Genomic DNA, 25402 nt, shown 5'->3' with positions numbered 1-25402 from the left:
ACTATACATTACACATACAACATACGTCACATACAACATACTAAACATACTGCACATATTACATACTATACATACTGCACATACTACATTCTATACATACTGCACATACTACATAATGCACATATTAGGGAGGGGGAAATCCTCTCTTCAAGTAAAGACAGATGATTTCATCAGCAGCTGATTTGAAATGGAAAGGATGAAGAGGACATTGAGGAGGAGGTAGAGGATGAGGAGAGGAGGAAGATGAAAGAGTTAACCTGTAACCTACAGGTGTACTATTTTGAACAATGGCTAAAGTTTTGTCTTGGGTTGAGAGTGACTCAAACAGCCCTTTGTCCGGAGAGAGGCTAAAGTTAGCCTGTTTTGTGGCATTCCTGGAGCGTAAATACAACCGCATGACCAGGGTTGGCGCTAGCCATTTAGCCGTCGCTAGGGTAATTAGCGCTGGCTGGCCTATTAACCCTATAAAAGAGCTGGCAAGCGGTTCAATGAAAGAAAGCAAGTCGGCAAAAAACGGATAGCCAGCCAGCCATACAGGCATACTGAGACTGACAGACAGGTCTAAGCCTATTTAATAACAGTAATGGTGGTCGTTTTCCACTAAGTGATGCGTTCCTGACATGAATGATAATTTGAGCCGCGGACTCATTCATGTCAATGGAATTCCTGTGTGGGTTTCCTCTGTGATAAGGATGAGCTTCCCCTCCCTCAATCCTAACCTTAACCATCAGGGGGGGGGGGGGAATCTAACTGACCTTAGATCAGTAGCTTGAGCTGGACTATGCTTGGGTGTTTTCCCATGATCCCCCAGCATCACAGCTGGACTATGCTTGGGTGTCTTCCCATGATCCCCCACCCTCACAAACACAACCTCAGCCAGCCTAGGCCTTGAGAGAGAGATTATGTGCAAAGTATATATATTTTCAATAAATGAGGGGAAGTGTACAGTATGTGTGTTTTGCAGCTATGTCAAAGTTTGAGAGTGGAGCTCTATGGATTTCTATTCTATTCCCGCTGTATGTTAGTGTGTGCTGAGGGAGGGGGCGTTAGATCAATCCCGCCTCAAGAGGACCCTATAAGAGGACATATACAAGATATTTAAGACCAAGACATACTGTCATCTTACCAACCTTAGAGACACACACACGCACTGGCACACACACACTGAGTCCTTTTGGGTGATGGAGTCATTATCTTTGACAGGGTCTTTGATGTAGTGTTACGGGCTCAAGGCGTTATACTTTATGTTTCAACGAGACGTGTCGTCACATTGGAGGTACAGTCTTTCAGCCTGATAACCACCGGATCAGCCCATTCTGCTTAATGCATTGTTTAAAGGGGCCAATCAATATGGATTTTCCCCACACATCCAAAGTGTGTGTGTGTCTTTGTGTGCCATGGTATTTGTGTATGCCCCCCTATAGACTATGGTAGATGCGTTTTGGAGTGTCATCAGATGTGATACGACACATATGAGTACTGTGTGTACTTTCATTATAGTAGTGGCTCAATACACAAGCACAGGTGGAGCGTGTGTGTGTGTGTGTTCTTGTCTCAATGAGAGCGGTGTCTAGAGCGAGAAATCAAATTTTATTTGTCACATACACATGGTTAGCAGATGTTAATGCGAGTGTAGCGAAATGCTTGTGCTTCTAGTTCCGACAATGCAGTAATAACCAACAAGTAATCTAACCTAACAATTCCACAACTACTACCTTATACACACAAGTGTAAAGGGATAAAGAATATGTACATAAAGATATATGAATGAGTGATGGTACAGAACGGCATAGGCAAGATGCAGTAGATGGTATAGAGTACAGTATATACATATGAGATGAGTAATGTAGGGTATGTAAACATAAAGTGGCATAGTTTAAAGTGGCTAGTGATACATGTATTACATAAAGATGGCAAGATGCAGTAGATGATATAGAGTACAGTATATACATATACATATGAGATGAGTAATGTAGGGTATGTAAAGTGGCATTGTTTAAAGTGGCTAGTGGTACATTTTTACATAATTTCCATCATTTCCCATCATTAAAGTGGCTGGAGTTGAGTCAGTATGTTGGCAGCAGCCACTCAATGTTAGTGATGGCTGTTTAACAGTCTGATGGCCTTGAGATAGAAGCTGTTTTTCAGTCTCTCGGTCCCTGCTTTGATGCACCTGTACTGACCTCGCCTTCTGGATGATAGCGGGGTGAACAGGCAGTGGCTCGGGTGGTTGTTGTCCTTGATGATCTTTATGGCCTTCTTTATGGCCTTCCGTGTGTGTGTCTCCAACAGATAGTTGGAGGAGGGATGTAGTTAACTAGAGAAAGACAGAGACATGATACAGTAGAATGAGAGATGTGGGAGGGAGTATGAGTCAGGGAGAAAGAGTTACTAGCGAGAGAGCAACCAAAAACAAGGTGTTTGTCACTGAAGTAAAAGATGACAGAAGGAGAGAGAAAGAAGAGAGAGAAAGAAGGCAGAGAGGGAGGGAGGGAGGGAGAAAAGGCAGAGAGGGAGGGAGGGAGGGAGGGAGAAAGAAGGCAGGGAGGGAGGGAGGGAGGGAGAAAGAAGGCAGAGAGGGAGGGAGGGAGGGAGGGAGAAAGAAGGCAGAGAGGGAGGGAGGGAGGGAGAAAAGGCAGAGAGGGAGGGAGGGAGGGAGGGAGGGAGAAAGAAGGCAGAGAGGGAGGGAGGGAGGGAGAAAGAAGGCGGAGAGGGAGAAAGAAGGCGGAGAGGGAGAAAGAAGGCAGAGAGGGAGGGAGGGAGAAAGGAGGGAGGGAGGGAGGGAGAAAGAAGGCAGAGAGGGAGGGAGGGAGGGAGAAAAGGCAGAGAGGGAGGGAGGGAGGGAGGGAGGGAGGGAGAAAGAAGGCGGAGAGGGAGAAAGAAGGCAGAGAGGGAGGGAGAAAGAAGGCAGAGAGGGAGGGAGGGAGAAAGGAGGGAGGGAGGGAGGGAGGGAGAAAGAAGGCAGAGAGGGAGGGAGGGAGGGAGAAAAGGCAGAGAGGGAGGGAGGGAGGGAGAAAGAAGGCAGAGAGGGAGGGAGGGAGGGAGAAAGAAGGCGGAGAGGGAGAAAGAAGGCAGAGAGGGAGGGAGAAAGGAGGGAGGGAGAAAGAAGGCAGAGAGGGAGGGAGGGAGAAAGAAGGCAGAGAGGGAGGGAGGGAGGGAGAAAGAAGGCATAGGGGGAGGGAGAAAGAAGGCAGGCAGAGAGGGAGGGAGGGAGGGAGAGAGGGAGAAAAGGCAGAGAGGGAGGGAGGGAGGGAGGGAGGGAGAAAGAAGGCAGAGAGGGAGGGAGGGAGAAAGAAGGCAGAGAGGGAGGGAGGGAGAAAGAAGGCAGAGAGGGAGGGAGAAAGGAGGGAGGGAGGGAGGGAGAAAGAAGGCAGAGAGGGAGGGAGGGAGAAAGAAGGCAGAGAGGGAGGGAGGGAGGGAGAAAGAAGGCATAGGGGGAGGGAGAAAGAAGGCAGGCAGAGAGGGAGGGAGGGAGAGAGGGAGAAAGAAGGCAGAGGGGGAGGGAGAAATAGTGACAAAGCGCTGAAGTAGTTTAACGACATGCCAGCTTTGTAGGCGTTTATGGGAGAGCTATTTTGATAGATCTGATATATTGTGTGGGACAGAGAGTCATGTTTTAAATACCTTATCCTGGGGAGTAATTACATGCAGCTGTGTGTGTGAACAACTCAGCGCAAATTCACTGTTGGCTTTCTGTGTGTGTGTGTGTGTGTGTGTGTGTGTGTGTGTGTGTGTGTGTGTGTGTGTGTGTGTGTGTGTGTGTGTGTGTGTGTGTGTGTGTGTGTGTGTGTGTGTGTGTGTGTGTGTGTGTGTGTGTGTGTGAAATAGAAAGAAAGAACCAATGCACTTGGGAAGATTTGACTGGAGGACCACTGGGTTTTACTAGGGTTTCCTGCAGCCATTTCAACCAGTCACAATCAGGGTGCTCCCCAACACTGTGGGGTTGTGTTTACGGATGTTTCTTTTTGCGTGTGTCTAATATGTAATCTTAGAGAGCGAAACAGAGAGCGAGAGAAAGGCATCATCGTGTAATGAAGATGCAGTGAAATGGCAGAGAGAAGCATCTATATGGAAATAGAGCACACAGCATTGCTGTCAGGATCACTGTCAGGCCAGACACAGACACGCACACACATCCAATCTTACACCTGGAACAGAGATTATACAGTGCATCATTTTCAATGAAAGATAAATGATACATGTTCACTTCACTGTTATTATTACTTCCGGTATTATCTTCATGTGGCCCTCATTTGAAAGTCATTGTCTTGTATTTCCCTGTATAAGTCTAGTGAACAACTTCCTGCTTTGTACGTGTAGTTTGTAATTGGTCCTTATTTATGAGGCTGCAGTGAATATTTGTGGTCTCGTGGTTACATTAAACCACACGTGTCAAACTCATTCCACGGAGGGCTGAGTGTCTGTGGGTTTTCGCGCTTTCCTTGTACTTGACTGATCAATTAAGGTCACTAATGACTAATTAGTAAAGAACTCCCCTCATCTGGTTGTCTAGGTCTTAATTGAAAGGAAAAAACAAAAACCAGCAGAAACTAGGCCCTCTGTGTAATGAGTTTGACGATGTGGTAAGAAATGAGTGGGTAGAAGCCTAACCAGTAGGCCAGAGAAAGACATTTGTTTATCATCTTGAATGTTTGGGATTAAGGGTTGGGGAATCTGATCCTAGATCTGTAGGGACAGGCGACTTCTCTACCTTGAGATAATTGCATTGTGCTACACTCGGACACTAATAAAGAGTTTAAAGAGTTGCACATGTTTATTTTTGTAACTATACCATTAGTAACTGTTATATTGATAGCCTGCGATTACTGTGCCTATGACCGAATCCTCATACTTTGTCTAATTAGTAGGTTTTTGGGATATGTGAGAATAGTAATATGTACAATTTCAAAAAATGTACTAGGCCTATCCTTATTTATTTTTTATACAGTATATATTAGCGTGTTAGTTGTTAACATGCTAGACATGGAGTATGGTTAACATTGTATCTACGTGTTAGCTGTTAGCATGCTAGACATGGAGTATGGTTAACATTGTATCTACGTGTTAGTTGTTAGCATGCTAGACATGGAGTATGGTTAACATTGTATCTACGTGTTAGTTGTTAGCATGCTAGACATGGAGTATGGTTAACATTGTATCTACGTGTTAGTTGTTAGCATGCTAGACATGGAGTATGGTTAACATTGTATCTACGTGTTAGTTGTTAGCATGCTAGACATGGAGTATGGTTAACATTGTATCTACGTGTTAGTTGTTAACATGCTAGACATGGAGTATGGTTAACATTGTATCTACGTGTTAGCTGTTAGCATGCTAGACATGGAGTATGGTTAACATTGTATCTACGTGTTAGTTGTTAACATGCTAGACATGGAGTATGGTTAACATTGTATCTACGTGTTAGTTGTTAGCATGCTAGACATGGAGTATGGTTAACATTGTATCTACGTGTTAGCTGTTAGCATGCTAGACATGGAGTATGGTTAACATTGTATCTACGTGTTAGTTGTTAACATGCTAGACATGGAGTATGGTTAACATTGTATCTACGTGTTAGCTGTTAGCATGCTAGACATGGAGTATGGTTAACATTGTATCTACGTGTTAGCTGTTAGCATGCTAGACATGGAGTATGGTTAACATTGTATCTACGTGTTAGTTGTTAGCATGCTAGACATGGAGTATGGTTAACATTGTATCTACGTGTTAGCTGTTAGCATGCTAGACATGGAGTATGGTTAACATTGTATCTACGTGTTAGTTGTTAGCATGCTAGACATGGAGTATGGTTGACATTGTATCTACGTGTTAGTTGTTAGCATGCTAGACATGGAGTATGGTTAACATTGTATCTACGTGTTAGTTGTTAGCATGCTAGACATGGAGTATGGTTAACATTGTATCTACGTGTTAGTTGTTAACATGCTAGACATGGAGTATGGTTAACATTGTATCTACGTGTTAGCTGTTAGCATGCTAGACATGGAGTATGGTTAACATTGTATCTACGTGTTAGTTGTTAGCATGCTAGACATGGAGTATGGTTAACATTGTATCTACGTGTTAGCTGTTAGCATGCTAGACATGGAGTATGGTTAACATTGTATCTACGTGTTAGTTGTTAACATGCTAGACATGGAGTATGGTTAACATTGTATCTACGTGTTAGCTGTTAGCATGCTAGACATGGAGTATGGTTAACATTGTATCTACGTGTTAGTTGTTAGCATGCTAGACATGGAGTATGGTTAACATTGTATCTACGTGTTAGTTGTTAACATGCTAGACATGGAGTATGGTTAACATTGTATCTACGTGTTAGCTGTTAGCATGCTAGACATGGAGTATGGTTAACATTGTATCTACGTGTTAGTTGTTAGCATGCTAGACATGGAGTATGGTTAACATTGTATCTACGTGTTAGTTGTTAGCATGCTAGACATGGAGTATGGTTAACATTGTATCTACGTGTTAGTTGTTAGCATGCTAGACATGGAGTATGGTTAACATTGTATCTACGTGTTAGTTGTTAGCATGCTAGACATGGAGTATGGTTAACATTGTATCTACGTGTTAGCTGTTAGCATGCTAGACATGGAGTATGGTTAACATTGTATCTACGTGTTAGCTGTTAGCATGCTAGACATGGAGTATGGTTAACATTGTATCTACGTGTTAGCTGTTAGCATGCTAGACATGGAGTATGGTTAACATTGTATCTACGTGTTAGTTGTTAGCATGCTAGACATGGAGTATGGTTAACATTGTATCTACGTGTTAGTTGTTAGCATGCTAGACATGGAGTATGGTTAACATTGTATCTACGTGTTAGCTGTTAGCATGCTAGACATGGAGTATGGTTAACATTGTATCTACGTGTTTTAATTTTTTTTATTTCACCTTTATTTAAGCAGGTAGGCTAGTTCAGTTAAGAACAAGTTCTCATTTACAACTGCAACCTGGCCAAGATAAAGCAAAGCAGTGTGACAAAAACAACACCACAGAGATACACATGGGATAAACACATGGGTTAGCTATTAGCATGCTAGCACAGCCAGAGCCCTTGAACTTGCATGTTTCTCTGTATGGTGTTGATACTGCACGGTGCAAGACGTAAACCCACAGATGTGTGTGGGGTTAACGTGATGATGTGGCTCTCCTGATGACAGGGTGAATGCAGCCTCTGAGGAAGAGGGAAGATTCATGGACCACGACGAGACACAGCTGTCCACCGCAATAACATTAACATTCCCATCTCTGTCTCTCACTCTCACTCTCACACACACACACACACACACACACACACACACACACACACACACACACACACACACACACACACACACACACACACACACACACTGCGATGTGATCTGTCCCAAGACACTTCCATTGCAGACTGGTTGCAATGTGTGTACAATTGTAGCCATTGAGAAGTTACTGTTCTTGATCGTTTTTTTGTAAAAGAGTGTCTGTCAGTGTGTTTATGTAAATTCTATTCTATTTCATCTGCTCCCACCCAGAGCGGTAACCTTCCATGTTAACAGAGATGGCAGGATGTCATAGTCTGGGGAAAAAAAGAGAATGAAAAGGGGAGAGGTCTTGTAGAGTAAACCAAGGTCTTACACACACCAAATATAGCCATGTATTCCTGCTACTGGCCTTGTTCCACCCACACACACACACACACCATGAGAGAGCAGCATTCACTTTGTGCCACAGCAGAGCTGCTTTTCAACTGGGTGAGCAGACAGACAGACACTGTTGGGGAGCTTCAACTGATTGAAATGGCTGCACGACAACTCAACAGAAAGTCTCTCCTTCCTCTTCCCTCTGTTTGTCTTAAGATATAGAGCAGTGGTCACTCACTCTACCCCCCCCCCTTTCTCTGTCTCTGTCCTTCCCATCAGATGTAAATTATCATCAAGCCCTTGTTTAGTTAAATCAGGTGTTTTACAACTGGTTTGGAACAAAAGCCTGCACACCCTGTGGATCACCTAGGTTTGAATAACACTGTAGTAGGGGCCATGGTTTACAGAGAGGGTTAACTGAATAGCTCTACTATACACATGCTCTTCTTTATGTCCTAATGTCAGATGAGAAGTACTTTGAAAGTCTCTTGGATGTTGTTTTAAACAATAGTAGCCTAGTACAGCCAGGGGTCCTAGCTGGATCACCATGCATCATAGCAGTTCTGGTTAACGCCTGTAAAAAATCGAATCCTAGAAAGGGCAACAGGGTGCGTTTCATATTAAAAACACCATAAACTGCTCGGTTAAGTGAACCTTTTTTATGTGAACAAGTCTGTGCGGGTGTAGTTGTTGGGGGTCAAGCGAGGACAGCTGAAAAGTTTCTCTTAGGCTGAGAAGGAGAAGAATTGACAGATTGTGAAGGCATGGAAAATGAGCCTTAGGCTTGTCTGATTTTGGCAAAGTGTGCGTGCACTCGCTTTCATGCATGTGAAAAATATGGGTCTGTAGCTGGAGGGACTGAAAACACAAAAAGGACACACACACTGACGTCATCATCGTGCGACATGAAAACTAGCTAAAGCGTTATCGATTAGATAAGCAGAAACACAACAGCTGTAAAAGGTATTCCTAGAAAAATATTCCCTGTAGATTCTGGAAGATTGATTGTCGTTCAAGAACAGAACAGTATCTGCAGCCTCAGTCTGGAAATAGCCTAGACACTGACTGCAACAGCTGCTTTCGCCAAACCTCTGGTGCCCTATATAGTGCCCTTCGTTTAGCCAGGGCCCATAGGCTCCACTATATAGGTAATAGGGTGCCATTTGGGATGCTGTGTAGAAAAGAGACAGCTGAAAAATCCTGTTATATTAAATTGGGTTATTGTTCCCATAGATTGGTTGCAGAAATAAAGGACGGATGCATTCGCACTACAATAGAATAGAATAGAACAGAATAGAACAGAACAGAGTAGAACAGAACAGAGTAGAACAGAACAGAGTAGAACAGAACAGAGTAGAACAGAACAGAGTAGAACAGAACAGAGTAGAACAGAACAGAGTAGAACAGAACAGAGTAGAACAGAACAGAGTAGAACAGAACAGAGTAGAACAGAACAGAGTAGAACAGAACAGAGTAGAACAGAACAGAGTAGAACAGAACAGAGTAGAACAGAACAGAGTAGAACAGAACAGAGTAGAACAGAACAGAGTAGAACAGAACAGAGTAGAACAGAACAGAGTAGAACAGAACAGAGTAGAACAGAACAGAGTAGAACAGAACAGAGTAGAACAGAACAGAGTAGAACAGAACAGAGTAGAACAGAGTAGAACAGAACAGAGTAGAACAGAACAGAGTAGAACAGAACAGAGTAGAACAGAACAGAGTAGAACAGAACAGAGTAGAACAGAGTAGAGTAGAACAGAGTAGAGTAGAACAGAGTAGAGTAGAACAGAGTAGAGTAGAACAGAGTAGAGTAGAACAGAGTAGAGTAGAACAGAGTAGAGTAGAACAGAGTAGAGTAGAACAGAGTAGAGTAGAACAGAGTAGAGTAGAACAGAGTAGAGTAGAACAGAGTAGAGTAGAACAGAGTAGAGTAGAACAGAGTAGAGTAGAACAGAGTAGAGTAGAGTAGAACAGAGTAGAGTAGAGTAGAACAGAGTAGAGTAGAGTAGAACAGAGTAGAGTAGAGTAGAACAGAGTAGAGTAGAGTAGAACAGAGTAGAGTAGAGTAGAACAGAGTAGAGTAGAGTAGAACAGAGTAGAGTAGAACAGAGTAGAGTAGAACAGAGTAGAGTAGAACAGAGTAGAGTAGAACAGAGTAGAGTAGAACAGAGTAGAGTAGAACAGAGTAGAGTAGAACAGAGTAGAGTAGAACAGAGTAGAGTAGAACAGAGTAGAGTAGAACAGAGTAGAGTAGAATAGAGTAGAACAGAATAGAGTAGAACAGAATAGAGTAGAACAGAATAGAGTAGAACAGAATAGAGTAGAACAGAATAGAGTAGAACAGAATAGAGTAGAACAGAATAGAGTAGAACAGAACAGAGTAGAACAGAACAGAGTAGAGTAGAGTAGAGTAGAGTAGAACAGAATAGAGTAGAACAGAACAGAATAGAGTAGAGTAGAGTAGAACAGAATAGAGTAGAACAGAACAGAACAGAACAGAACAGGGCCCCTGTGTCTCACTGGTATTCTGTGCTCAGAGACGAGACCCGCCCCCCCCCACCAATTAAATTAATTTCAAAGGGCTTTATTGGCATGGGAAACATGATTACATTGCCAAAGTAAGTTAAATAGATAATTAGAAAAAGTTAAATAAACAATATGAAATTAACAGTAGACAAACTTTTAAAAGTCACAAACCTTTCAAAGGAATGGAGGCATTTCTAATGTCATTATGTCTATGTACAGTGTTGTAATGATGTGCAAATAGTTAAAGTACAAAAGGTACAGTGGGGCAAAAAAGTATTTAGTCAGCCACCAATTGTGCAAGTTCTCCCACTTAAAGATGAGAGAGGCCTGTAATTTTCATCATAGGTACACTTCAACTATGACAGACAAAATTAGAAAAACAAATCCAGAAAATCACATTGTAGGATTTTTTATGAATTTATTTGCAAATTATGGTGGAAAATAAACTTTTGTTATTGACCAAATACTTATCTCAATACTTTGTTATATATCCTTTGTTGGCAATGACAGAGGTCAAACGTTTTCTGTAAGTCTTCACAAGGTTTTCACACACTGTTGCTGGTATTTTGGCCCACTCCTCCATGCAGATCTCCTCTAGAGCAGTGATGTTTTGGGGCTGTTGCTGGGCAACACGGACTTTCAACTCCCTCCAAAGATTTTCTATGGGGTTGAGATCTGGAGACTGGCTAGGCCACTCCAGGACCTTGAAATGCTTCATACGAAGCCACTCCTTCGTTGCCCGGGTGGTGTGTTTGGGATCATTGTCATGCTGAAAGACCCAGCCACGTTTCATCTTCAATGCCCTTGCTGATGGAAGGAGGTTTTCACTCAAAATCTCACGATACATGGCCCCATTCATTCTTTCCTTTACACGGATCAGTCGTCCTGGTCCCTTTGCAGAAAAACAGCCCCAAAGCATGATGTTTCCACCCCCATGCTTCACAGTAGGTATGGTGTTCTTTGGATGCAACTCAGCATTCTTTGTCCTCCAAACACGACGAGTTGAGTTTTTACCAAAAAGTTATATTTTGGTTTCATCTGACCATATGACATTCTCCCAATCTTCTTCTGGATCATCCAAATGCTCTCTAGCAAACTTCAGACGGGCCTGGACATGTACTGGCTTAAGCAGGGGGACACGTCTGGCACTGCAGGATTTGAGTCCCTGGCGGCGTAGTGTGTTACTGATGGTAGGCTTTGTAACTTTGGTCCCAGCTCTCTGCAGGTCATTCACTAGGTCCCCCCGCGTGGTTCTGGGATTTTTGCTGTGATCTTGTGTGGAGCCCCAGATCGAGGGAGATTATCAGTGGTCTTGTATGTCTTCCATTTCCTAATAATTGCTCTCACAGTTGATTTCTTCAAACCAAGTTGCTTACCTATTGCAGATTCAGTCTTCCCAGCCTGGTGCAGGTCTACAATTTTGTTTCTGGTGTCCTTTGACAGCTCTTTGGTCTTGGCCATAGTGGAGTTTGGCGTGTGACTGTTTGAGGTTGTGGACAGGTGTCTTTTATACTGATAACAAGTTCAAACAGGTGCCATTAATACAGGTAACGAGTGGAGGACAGAGGAGCCTCTTAAAGAAGAAGTTACAGGTCTGTGAGAGCCAGAAATCTTGCTTGTTTGTAGGTGACCAAATTTGTGACCATATTTTCCACCATAATTTGCAAATAAATTCATAAAAAATCCTACAATGTGATTTTCTGGATTTTTTTTTCTCATTTTGTCTGTCATAGTTGAAGTGTACCTATGATGGAAATTACAGGCCTCTCTCATCTTTAAGTGGGAGAACTTGCACAATTGGTGGCTGACTAAATACTTTTTTGCCCCACTGTAAAATAAACATAAATATGGGTTATATTTACAATGGAGTTTGTTCTTCACTGGTTGCCCTTTTCTTGTGCCAACAGGTCACAAATCTTGCTGCTGCGATGGTACACTGGTATTTCACCCAATAGATATGGGAGTTTATCAAACTGGGTTTGTTTTTTAATTATTTGTGGATCTGTGTAATCTGAGTGAAATATGTATCTCTAATATGGTCATAAATTTGGCAGGAGGTTAGGAAGTGCAGCTCAGTTTCCACCTCAATTTGTGGGCAGTGTGCACATAGACAGACCTGGCTCTCAAGAGAAGACGGGCTATGGCGGCTTTTCTCAATAGCAAGGCTTTGCACATAGTCAAATAGTCAAACTTTCCTTAAGTTTGGGTCAGTCACAGTGGTTATGTTTTCTGTCACTGTGTACTCTCTGTTTAGGGCCAAATAACATTATAGTTTGCTAAAAAAAAAAGTAAATTCTTTCCAATGTGTCAAGTAATTATCTTTTTGTATTTTCATGATTTGGGTGGGTCTGTTTGTCTTTGTGAACAGAGACCAAGGACCAGCTTGCTTAGGGGAGTCTTCTCCAGGTTCATCTCTCTGTAGGTGATGGCTTTGTTTTGGACGGTTTGGTAATCACTTCCTTTTAGGTGGTTGTAGAATTTAACGTCTCTTTTCTGGATTTTGATAATTTGCGGGTATCGGCCTAATTCTGCTATGTATACATTATTTGGTGTTTTACGTTGTACACAGAGGATATTTTTGCCCATTTTGTGAATTCTTGGTTTGTGAGCGGACCCCAGACCTCACGACCATAAAGTGCAATGGGTTCTATAACTGATTGAAGTATTTTTCGCCAGATCCTAATTGGTATGTTGAATTTTATGTTCCTTTTGGTGGCATAGAAGTCCCTTCTTGCCTTGTCTCAGATAGGTCACAGCTTTGTGGAAGTTACCTGTTGTGCTGATGTTTAGGCTGAGGTATGTATAGTTTTTTTGTGTGCTCCAGGGCAACGATGTCTAGATGGAATTTGTATTTGTGATCCTGGCAACTGGACCTTTTTTGGAACACCATTATTTTTGTCTTACTGAGATTTTCAGGGCCCAGGCCTGACAGAATCTGTGCAGAATCTCTCTCTCTCTCTCTCTCTTCTCACTTGATACTAGAGTGTAGCAATTGGCCAGTGTTGATTTCTCAGTGTAGCATTTCTAGTGTTGATTCAGGAGTTAAATTCACTCTGATTTTACGATCTGTTTTTGCATGTACATGAATTGATTAATTCATCTTATACTACACAAAGATAAATAATTTCCATGTAAAATGACCCATGAGCACCAACATGTGAAGTTTATCGGAGCATATCAAAATGGGTGTCAAATTAAAGTTAATAGTCTATATATATATATTATTGAGAAATTATTAAGGCAAATGTACATTTTTCAACCATTTTCCATCCTAAAAATGAGGAATAAGTAAAGTCTTTGATTTTGGTCAAACAGATGGAAAAGGGGTCTTAGAAAACATCTACCAGAAAAAGTCTTAAAACGTGTTAGAAATACATCAAAACACAAGTAGAGACCCCTGCCCACTAATATCAATACTTATTTTTATGCCTTGAAATTCCGTAACCAATAACCCACATATCTTGACGATATTTTCTAATTTCTCTCTCATGAGGAGGCAGGATAATTAATGGGAAATCATAGTCACAAACCACAGTTGGGTTCACAAGTTTGGACAGTACAGCACAGTAGAGTACTGTACAGTAAAGAAAAATAGAGTATAGTACGGTAGAGTAAAGAAGGAAAGTTCTTAGGGAACTACGCAGTATTTAGTTTTTTTAATGTATTATTTGTTACATTGTTACCCCAGGAAATCTTAAGTCTTATTACATACAGCCGGGAAGAACAATTAGACATAAGTGCAACGTCAACTTACCAACATTACGACCAGGAATACGACTTTCCCGAAGTGGAGCCTCTGTTCAAATCAAATTTTCTTGGTCACATACACATGGTTAGTAGATGTTAATGCGAGTGTAGCGAAATGCTTGCTCGGAACACCACCCAGGACAATGGATCTAATCCCAGTAGCCGACCCAAAACAACGGCACCGCACTGGGGGCAGACGAAGCAGCCTTCTGGTCAGGCTCCGTAGACGTGCACATCGCTCACCGCTCCCGAGTATACTACTCGCCAATGTCCAGTCTCTTGACATTCTCTGTTTCACGGAAACATGGCTCTCTCGGGATATATTGTCGGAATCGGTTCAGCCACCAGGGTTCTCCATGCTTCGCGCCGACAAAGATAATCACCTCTCTGGGGAAAAAGAAGGGCGGTGGTGTGCTTTATGATTAATGACTCATGGTGTCATCATAACAACATACAGGAACTCAGGTCCTTCTGCTCACCCAACCTAGAATTCCTCGCAATCAAATGTAACACTATTATCAGAGTACTTTTTACACTCTGTAGAGTGGGACCATATGTACTCTAAGATGGTGTTAAAATATACTTTAAGTATTGATTTAACACTGTTCAATGTACTGTGAGGAGAATATCTATAAGAGGATTAGTAGGTCAAACGTGTGTGTGTGAACCGTAGCTTCAAACAGGTGGTATATTGAATTGGTGTTTATTTGCGGTTTGACTACCAAGACCCATCAGGTATTGTCCGACTAGGACGAACAGAGGGTATTTCACTCTGGCAGATAAATCACCTCCTATAGTAACAAAGTCCCTCTCAGACAAATCGAGATGATCATTTCATGAATTCCCAGTGTTGATTAATTCCAACTCATTAGCGTAGCCACTCAGGGCATTTAACTACTAAAGCCTCAAGGCATTGTCACATTTATTAAGGAAGCCAGAAATGCCACATCACTACCCGTTTGCGTCCTAATTGGCACCCTATTCCCTTTTGCCTTATGGGCCCTGGTCAAAAGTAGTGCCGTATACAAAACATTAAGAACACCTTCCTAATATTGAGTTGCACCATCCCCCTTTGCCCTCAGAACAGCTTCAATTCATCCAGTCATGGACACTACAGGGTGTGGAAAGCATTCCACAGGGATGCTGGTCCATGTTGACTCCAATGCTTCCCACAGTTGTGTTAAGTTGGCTGGAAGTCCTTTGGGTGGTGGACCATTCTTGATACACATGTGAAACTGTTAAGCGTAAAAACCCAGCAGCGTTGCAGTTCTTGACACACTCAAGCCGGTGCACCTGGCACCTGCTACCAGACCCCGTTCATTGAAACAGTTCTTCATGTTTTATGTTCTCAGTGTATATGAAATAGGTTATCATTCACGATGCAACCCCTTCACATCCTGTGTCCCTCTCCCACTGACAAACTGACCGGCAGGATGACAAGATGGTCAATGATCAAAGCCCATCAATAGACTTCCTGAATCCCGGGGGGATGGGGGTTGTACTGCGGCTATCGATTGGCCGTGTCTGGTATTCATTATTGTCGAGTCGGAATGCAAGAAAGGGGTCAGTTGCTCCTGCCAGTCTGTGTGTGGGTGCGCGTGTGCGTGAGTGAAGTGGATCAGAGGGCAGTTTGATCTCCTAATGAATAACTTCCTGTGGAGTCGTTCCATGTCACTTCAGCAGGCTCTGACACCCACCATCACAGATTTGTTCTGAAATCCTTTCTGTTGTTAGAAACAGATAAGATTAGCATTCCTGCAACATTATTTTGTAATTTTTTTTTTTGATCTCTGAGAAATAAAGCTAATTTGATTGCACCCAAACTGGCCCTATTGGAATTATAAGATTCACATAATATTCAATAAATATAGTACCTAAAATCCGATTTGGGACTGAACTTCTTCTTACCATTGAGTAAGACATGAGGAATCCAATAAAATGTTCCAGAGCCAGCCACGGACCTCCCACGCCAATCCTTCCCCAACAACCAGGATACAGTATAAATTCACTATGTCTGACAAGTAGTAAGGAGCTGTGGCTTGTAATATTGCCTGTTAATTTGTTTAATATATTCCCTGTTAATTGTTGATGTTTTAATCCCCCTGTTCAGATAAATTAGCCATTGAAGTCACTTGCATAAATGAGTGTGAAATTACTAGGTTTTGCCCACTAGATGCCGCTGTTCCTGCTGCTGCCACACCGTTTTATAAATGTTGCTGGTCTCTTGTCTCAGAGATCAAATTAGATTTCAACAAATAATGTTTCAGAAATGCTAATCTTGTCTGTTTTTAACTACAGAAACGATTTCATCACAATCTGAGATGGTGGTTGTCGATATCCTATTTCTTGTGCTTTTTGAGGTGGAATGACCCTGTGACGTCACAACCTTTACTCTATAGAGCATGTTACTGGCCATTAGATGGTTGTGTGTGTGTGTTTGTTTGTTGAATTGTGACATTTGTGTGGTATCATTGTGACTGTGTGTTTGTCTGTCTAATTGAGATGTGTTGTAGGTTTTGAAACACCACTTCTCTCCAAGTCAGGTTTAGGGATGGATTTCTATTCAGGAAAGCGGACGATGAGATTGTGTGATATGAGATTTTCATAAAACGCCAGTTTGAAGAAATGCTTGAGGTTGTGTGTTTGTCTTTCTTCATTTCATTATAGTGTCCTGCACATGGGCTTATAAGACTGTATGTCACATTGTGGTGTTGTAGGGGTTTGTGTGTTTGTTCATCTCATCCATTGGATTTAGTGTGTGGTTTCACATGAGGCATATGCCAATACACTTCTTAACTTTGAAGTGAAAGTTCAGTGGGTTTTTGTTTGCTAGGGTACGGTATACATGCTGTATGTATGATATGTGAATCAACGTTTGAATGCACTGTATAGTCTCTTTGTGTGTGTCTTTTTTTAAATGCGTGCACATTCAAAACCTTTACACCCACACACTAATGAGTGTGACTGACTTTACCCCCGTCTCTCACACACGTCTGGTAATGGCATTACGGTGTCTCAAGCAGCATTTACTGCCCTGGAGCTGCTGGGAGATTGTATGTGTCTGGGGATGGGAGGTGAATTAAATCTGGGCTGTAGAAAGGGGTTTTCCTCGTGTGTGTGTGTGTGTGCATATTTATACCTGTAAGTGTTTTGAGATGTGTGTGTGGGTGTGTGTGGGTGTCAGCCCACTACCTAGGTCAGGTTAGTTAGTTAGTGTGTTCCTCCAGTGCTGTTACCTTCCCTCAGCTGGTACCAACAACCAATAACACACAAGTAGGAAATGAGGAATGTCTCCCTTCTTCCACTCCTTCGATCTCCTCACCGGTCCCTTACATGTTCATGTCCACTTTGATTTCCTGTCACGTTATTAGAGGCTATAGGGTGATTCCGTGGGAAAGTCAACTTAATCATGCCCAAATAAAGTTAGTCATTAGCAAATTAAACCACATGAATAATTATCCTGAAGGTCTGTATGTTGGAGTTCAGCTTTATTTGAAACGTTTTTAATGAGGCCAAGTCTAAAAAACAGAAGTAATTTCATGACCTTTTGGTAGAGCGCACAGAGCTTGTTTCTCCACTCACAGCTGTCCCCCAGTGTTGGTTATGAAGGTGAGATGTTAATGAAGCAATACAGACCAAGTTGAAGTGTCTCCAGTCATGAAAAGATAGGGGGTGACTGGGACAATGTTACACCCTTTGTTTTCTTTAGGAAAGGTTTTTGTAAAACATGCACCTAACATTGGATCATCTTCCAGATGTCTCTCTGAAGTTGACGTTCATCAAGGTTTTATATGGTATATAATTGGTTTCTCCCTTTTCCTCGTCACCATTGTGATATCTGCAACGTCCAAAACGATTGTGGTGGATATTAATGTATCATATCTTTGCTTCAGAAGCTTGTGCATTCAACACATTGTGTGCTTGTTCTGATGTGTTCTTCAGACTTTTACAGAAGCAGTTGTTGATATATTGGAAATGATTTGTTCTGGTTCAGATGATCTTGGAAAAGATCTGCTGAAATGTGTTCCTTTATACTTGGTTGTACTGTTTTTCAAATAGAAAGATGAGAAGAGAGCTATGAAAGCCCCACAAAATAGACCAACTTTTAGGGCTGGCATAATTATCGTATAACCGTGTAAATGACGGTTATGGATGAATAAAATAAATGAATTCATAAGTTGTTTTGTTAATATAAAAAAATATATGTTTTATCCTAAATTCCACGACTGGCACAGCACTACCAACCAGCTTCATCCAGAGTCCAGAAAAGTAGATTGTCAGTATAGGTACATGCATATTGTTTTATTTGCATATTGTGTTACAATATTTCAGAAAAGTTTTAATACAAAACAATATTTTATTGGTCTGTACATTCAACTGGTAATGATTTATTTTGATCTATATCAAATGAAGACAAGTGAATGTTAGGGTGTGGTGACTGGCCTACCTGTATACTATTCAGGCTGTTATAACGCAATCCTAATGTACTACTCTATGCCTTCTATTGAACTTTATTTTTTAAACATTCAAATGACTTTCCTAAGAAATGGCGATCCATGTTTTGACCTAAAACATACAAACTTAGACTTCTGCCATTATGTTCAGTCTCCCCATAAAGCTTATCCATTTCATGTAACATCCATAACGCTTATTTCTTAATTTCTCCAACATACTAATATTGAGAAGTCCACTTTCTTCGGTAACAGATGGAGAGAGGGGGTGACGGAGAGAGGGGAAAGACACAGAGAGGTTGTGTCTAAGGGCAGTAGACAGGACATAGTCTGCATACTTCTCTAAGCTCCAAATAAGCAGACGTCTAGTGTACAAGAATGTTTACATGTATTTCTAATCTAATGTTTCTCTCTAATTCAATTTGAGGACTGCTTCTTGCCTTTTTTTGTGCGCATAGTGAAAGCACAGTAGAAGAGAATAGAGCCCACTCCAAGACAATGCGTGGGGGAGACTAGGGAATTGGCTGTGGAATGTGCAATAGAATAGAGTGTAGAATGTGAAAAATAATATGTTGAATTTAATAAATTGTGACAGAATGCAGATGTAGAATAGAATGTAGAATGTGGGCTAGAATACAATGTGAACTTGAATAGAACGTAGAATATGAAATAGAATGTGAAATTAAAACTCTATGCCTGTGATAAAGGTCTGAGACCCATTACATCATTTTGGGGAGTACCAGTACCAGTTTGTCTTAGTTTCCTGTTCTGAATGGTCCTCTATGGAGGAACTACCCAAGGTGTGTGAACAAACATTCATATTTTTTAAATCACTTTTTATTTAGTTTTCTCAAATTTACAGATTACACCTTTATCTAAAGGCTCTTGGTTGTGTGCGCTGGCCAGTCACCCCATATCATCTCACACCTGGTCCCACCTAAAGGACTCATACACTCTCTCATACAGTCACTGTGTTTATACATGAGGGAGGTGTGTGTGTTTGTATCAGAGTGGTGTTTATGTGAAGGTTTTATGTATGTGTGTGTTTGTAAGCTTTGGGTGTGTCAAGGATGTGTATGTGTGTGTATGTGTGTGTGTGTGCACTGTTATTTTCTAGAGAGAGAGCATGTGTGTGTATGAGAGCGCTGTATGGTCTGGTGTATTCAGTGTGTTGGTCTGGTGTATTTAGTGTGTTGCTCTGGTGTATTTAGTGTGTTGCTCTGGTGTATTTAGTGTGTTGCTCTGGTGTATTTAGTGTGTTGCTCTGGTGTATTTAGTGTGTTGCTCTGGTGTATTTAGTGTGTTGCTCTGGTGTATTTAGTGTGTTGGTCTGGTCTGGTGTATTCAGTGTGTTGGTCTGGTGTATTTAGTGTGTTGGTCTGGTCTGGTGTATTCAGTGTGTTGGTCTGGTGTATTCAGTGTGTTGGTCTGGTCTGGTGTATTTAGTGTGTTGGTCTGGTCTGGTGTATTCAGTGTGTTGGTCTGGTCTGGTGTATTCAGTGTGTTGGTCTGGTCTGGTGTATTCAGTGTGTTGGTCTGGTGTATTCAGTGTGTTGGTCTGGTCTGGTGTATTCAGTGTGTTGGTCTGGTCTGGTGTATTCAGTGTGTTGGTCTGGTCTGGTGTATTCAGTGTGTTGGTCTGGTGTATTCAGTGTGTTGGTCTGGTCTGGTGTATTTAGTGTGTTGGTCTGGTCTGGTGTATTCAGTGTGTTGGTCTGGTCTGGTGTATTCAGTGTGTTGGTCTGGTCTGGTGTATTCAGTGTGTTGGTCTGGTGTATTCAGTGTGTTGGTCTGGTGTATTCAGTGTGTTGGTCTGGTGTATTCAGTGTGTTGGTCTGGTGTATTCAGTGTGTTGGTCTGGTGTATTCAGTGTGTTGGTCTGGTGTATTCAGTGTGTTGGTCTGGTGTATTCAGTGTGTTGGTCTGGTGTATTTAGTGTGTTGGTCTGGTGTATTCAGTGTGTTGGTCTGGTGTATTCAGTGTGTTGGTCTGGTGTATTCAGTGTGTTGGTCTGGTGTATTCAGTGTGTTGGTCTGGTCTGGTGTATTTAGTGTGTTGGTCTGGTCTGGTGTATTCAGTGTGTTGGTCTGGTCTGGTGTATTCAGTGTGTTGGTCTGGTCTGGTGTATTTAGTGTGTTGGTCTGGTCTGGTGTATTCAGTGTGTTGGTCTGGTCTGGTGTATTCAGTGTGTTGGTCTGGTCTGGTGTATTCAGTGTGTTGGTCTGGTCTGGTGTATTCAGTGTGTTGGTCTGGTGTATTCAGTGTGTTGGTCTGGTGTATTCAGTGTGTTGGTCTGGTGTATTCAGTGTGTTGGTCTGGTGTATTCAGTGTGTTGGTCTGGTGTATTCAGTGTGTTGGTCTGGTGTATTTAGTGTGTTGGTCTGGTGTATTCAGTGTGTTGGTCTGGTGTATTCAGTGTGTTGGTCTGGTGTATTCAGTGTGTTGGTCTGGTGTATTCAGTGTGTTGGTCTGGTCTGGTGTATTTAGTGTGTTGGTCTGGTCTGGTGTATTCAGTGTGTTGGTCTGGTCTGGTGTATTCAGTGTGTTGGTCTGGTGTATTCAGTGTGTTGGTCTGGTGTATTCAGTGTGTTGGTCTGGTGTATTCAGTGTGTTGGTCTGGTGTATTCAGTGTGTTGGTCTGGTGTATTCAGTGTGTTGGTCTGGTGTATTCAGTGTGTTGGTCTGGTGTATTCAGTGTGTTGGTCTGGTGTATTCAGTGTGTTGGTCTGGTGTATTCAGTGTGTTGGTCTGGTGTATTCAGTGTGTTGGTCTGGTGTATTCAGTGTGTTGGTCTGGTGTATTCAGTGTGTTGGTCTGGTGTATTCAGTGTGTTGGTCTGGTGTATTCAGTGTGTTGGTCTGGTGTATTCAGTGTGTTGGTCTGGTGTATTCAGTGTGTTGGTCTGGTCTGGTGTATTCAGTGTGTTGTTCTGGTCTGGTGTATTCAGTGTGTTGTTCTGGTCTGGTGTATTCAGTGTGTTGTTCTGGTCTGGTGTATTCAGTGTGTTGTTCTGGTCTGGTGTATTCAGTGTGTTGGTCTGGTCTGGTGTATTCAGTGTGTTGGTCTGGTGTATTCAGTGTGTTGGTCTGGTGTATTCAGTGTGTTGGTCTGGTGTATTCAGTGTGTTGGTCTGGTGTATTCAGTGTGTTGGTCTGGTGTATTTAGTGTGTTGGTCTGGTCTGGTGTATTTAGTGTGTTGGTACGTGTACAGTAGGGGAGTGTGTTTGATCCCTATCTGTCCCATGATTGTCCACGTTAGCTGTCAATCATTCTCAGGTTTGTAGGCCTCCTTGCTTGCACACGCTTTTTCAGTTCTGCCCACAAATTTTATATAGGATTGAGGTCAGGAATTTGTGATGGCTGCTCCAATACCTTGACTTTGTTGTCCTTAAGCCATTTTGTCACAACTTTGGAAGTACGTTTGGGGTCATTGTCCATTTGGAAGATCATTTGCAACCAAGCTTTTAACTTCCTGACTGATGTCTTGCGATGTTGCTTCAATATATCCACATAATTTCCCCCCCTCATGATGCCATCTATTTTGTGAAGTGCACCAGTCCCTCCTGCAGCAAAGCACCCCCGCAACATGATGCTGCCACCCCCGTGCTTCACGGTTGGGATGGTGTTTTTGGGCTTGCAAGCATCCCCCTTTTTCCTCCAAACATAACGGTGGTCATTATGGCAAACAGTTGTATTTTTGTTTCGTCAGACCAGAGGACATTTCTCCAAAAAGTACGATCTTTGTTCCCATGTGCAGTTGCAAACCGTAGTCTGGCTTTTTTATATAGATACTTTTGTACCCGTTTCCTCCAGCATCTTCTCAAGGTCCTTTGCTGTTGTTCTGGGATTGATTTGCACTTTTCACACCTAAGTACGTTCATCTCTAGGAGACAGAACGCGTCTCCTTCCTGAGCGGTATGACAGCTGCGTGGTCCCATGGTGTTTATACTTGCGTACTATTGTTTGTACAGATGAATGTGGTACCTTCAGGCGTTTGGAAATTGCTCCCAAGGATGAACCAGACTTGTGGAGGTCTACAATTCTTTTTTCTGAGGTCTTGGCTGATTTCTTTAGATTTTCCCATGATGTCAAGCAAAGAGGCACGGAGTTTGAAGGTAGTCCTTGAAATACATCCACAGGTACACCTCCAATTGACTCAGGCTAATTGACCCACTGGAATTGTGATACAGTGAAATAATCTGTCTGTAAACAATTGTTGGAAAAATGACTTGTGTCATGCACAAAGTAGATGTCCTAACCAACTTGCCAAAACTATTGTTCGTTAACAAGAAATTTGTCGAGTGGTTGAAACACTCAGGTTGGAGTCATTAAAACTAGTTTATGTTAACTTCCGACTTCAACTGTATATACATTGACATTTGAAATGTGTTATTATTTTGCGACTTTTGTGAGTGTGATGTTTGCTGTACATTTTTTATTGTTTAATTCACTTTTGTTTATTATCTATTTCACTTGCTTTGGCAATGTAAACATATGTTTCCCATGTCAATAAAGCCCCTAAAATTGAAAATTGAAGTTGACTTGAGAGACTTCGAAGGTCATGGGAAAACGAGTCCATTACATGCTAATCTTAGCCCTGTGGTGGTCCCACATCCCATAGAAGAAATGTAGACTGGTCCCAGATCTGATTGCACTGTCTTTCTGACTCCGATGGGCGTTGTGATGTGGCTAAGGCAAGATCTGTGATCAAGCTAAAAGAAAAGGGTTTCTATATTGTGTCTCTTTGTACTTAAGTGTCTATCATGATCATGTGTTCAACACATAGAACGCCTGTTGTGGGACTTAAGTGTGATTTTCAATTACAAAAAAAATAATCAAGGTAAATTGGAAAGCATACAATTCTAAGGACTGTGTCTTGGTGCGTGTTTGTCTGTCTGTCTTGTGTCCACAGCATGTGGAGAGGCTTGAATGTGAACTGTGCAGACAGTTCAGGGTACACACCCCTCCACCACGCATCACTGAACGGACACAGGTAAGAGTGTGTGTGAATGTGGAGAGGTGGCTGGTGGGGGTGAGGAAGTGTTTGTCCGTGTGCTTGCATGCTTGTGAGTGTAATGCAATGTGATTGCCTTTTCCAGACACACACACACTAGGGCTGTGCGATATATCAAATTAATTAGATTAATTTAAATATGTTTTCCTGCGATATTCCAAATGCCTGTATCACAAGAGTCAAGTATTCTTTTTTTATCTGCTAGTTGTCATGTAGTCTTCTTGGTCTCGTCTCCTTCTCTTCTGCTGTGACTGTTAACCTTCCCATTTACACATACACACCAACACTTGAAAGCCAGATCAGTTTAATTGCAAAAAAGCATGTTAAACTATTTTATTAAAATAATGACATTATTAGTGGCTCTTCCGGTTGTAGAAGGTTTATATTTAGTCTAGTCAAGTCCTGAATTCATTAGATCATTGCTGACTGTTTGAAATGCAGTGTATTGACCTTTAATTGTACAACAAAGATGATTTAGAGAAAACAGAAATAATATATATTGTGAATCTCCCTTAAGTTTGAAAAAGCTCTTACATACACATACACACCAGTCCCTTTCCACATTCTCTCTCTCACACACACACACACACACACACACACACACACACACACACACACGCACACACACAAATCCCTTTTGCCCGCTGTTGGATTAAGATGAGTCTGACGGCTAGCCCTGCTCAGCCAAACTGTCGGATTAACGCTGTGCTTTGGAGGCAATAATGTGGATTTCCTTCTTCGAACAGCTGCAGTAGAGGAGGTAGAGAGGAGGTAGAGAGGAGGTAGAGAGGAGGTAGAGAGGAGGTAGAGAGGAGGTAGAGAGGAGGTAGAGAGGGGAGGGAGAGAGCGAGAGGGGGAGGGGGGGGCAGGCACAGAAGGAGAGAGGGAGGCACAGAAGGAGCGAGAGCGAAGCAGGCACAGAAGGAGCGAGAGCGAAGCAGGCACAGAAGGAGCGAGAGCGAAGCAGGCACAGAAGGAGCGAGAGCGAAGCAGGCACAGAAGGAGCGAGAGCGAAGCAGGCACAGAAGGAGCGAGAGCGAAGCAGGCACAGAAGGAGCGAGAGCGAAGCAGGCACAGGAGAGAGAGCGAAGCAGGCACAGAAGGAGAGAGAGAGCGAGACGGAGAGGGAGAGAGAAGGAGACAGAGATAAAGGGAGAGAGAGCGAAAAGTACAGGCTCCAAGTGAAAAACAAGGTCACCAACACACTTAGAGAAGTGATTTAGAACTTTAGATGAGGGGGGGACAAGGAGGGAACTAACCATTTAACTGTACACTTTTAGACCGTTGAGTTTTGACAATGGATACATCCTAAATTGCACCGTATTCCCTATATACTGTAGTAGTGCACTATATAGGGAATAGGGGCCATTTGGGACACACTCAATGTGAACGTGCCATTCTAAAAGGTGAAGCAACAAACTGAATTGTTTCAATGTGAAGAGTTAATTTCAGTCCAGCTAATGCTATTAATGATTTTAATCCACACACATATAAACATTCAATCAGCCTTGGTTATGCAGCCGGCATTATGATTCGGGACAAGTAAAGTACTTATGCTTTTCTTTCTCTCTCCCCCTTCTCGCTCTGTTTCCATTTTCTTTCTCTCTCTCTCTCTTTACGGTTTCTTGCCTTTCTTTCCCCATCTTTCCCCCTCTCTCTCTATTCCATCTCTTCCCTCTATCTCCCTCGCACTCTCTCACTCCCGTTACTGCTTTCCTCTCTCTCTATCCCCTTCCGCCATCCTCCTCCCTCCCCTCCATCCTCCTCCCTCCTTCCCCTCCATCCTCCTCCCTCCTTCCCCTCCATCCTCCTCCCTCCTTCCCCTCCTCAGGGACGTGGTGTTGAAGTTGCTTCAGTTTGAAGCCTCCACCAATGTGGCTGACAGTAAGGGCTGCTTCCCGTTGCACCTGGCCGCCTGGCGCGGGGACGTAGACATCGTCCGTATCCTCGTCCACCACGGGCCCTCACACTGCCGCGTCAACCAGCAGGTGACAACACACTGTTCTGTT

General features: G+C 42.5%; 1 protein-coding gene across 6 annotated transcripts in view; it reads left to right on the top strand.

The window, feature by feature from the left end:
- Positions 1–25402, top strand: part of LOC139533827 (ankyrin repeat and sterile alpha motif domain-containing protein 1B-like) — a 330155-nt gene that overhangs the window by 34147 nt on the left and 270606 nt on the right. For all 6 annotated transcript variants that reach the window (XM_071332244.1, XM_071332241.1, XM_071332242.1 and 3 more), the window contains exons 2-3: positions 23292–23372; positions 25225–25381. In XM_071332244.1, the coding sequence (XP_071188345.1) occupies positions 23292–23372; positions 25225–25381 (238 nt within the window). The remainder of the gene's footprint in view (positions 1–23291; positions 23373–25224; positions 25382–25402) is intronic.

Source organism: Salvelinus alpinus, chromosome 11, assembly GCF_045679555.1.
Source record: "Salvelinus alpinus chromosome 11, SLU_Salpinus.1, whole genome shotgun sequence".
Lineage (NCBI taxonomy): Eukaryota > Metazoa > Chordata > Actinopteri > Salmoniformes > Salmonidae > Salvelinus > Salvelinus alpinus.
The sequence above is the reverse complement of the archived record's forward strand: the minus strand, read 5'-3'. Positions and strand labels throughout refer to the sequence as shown.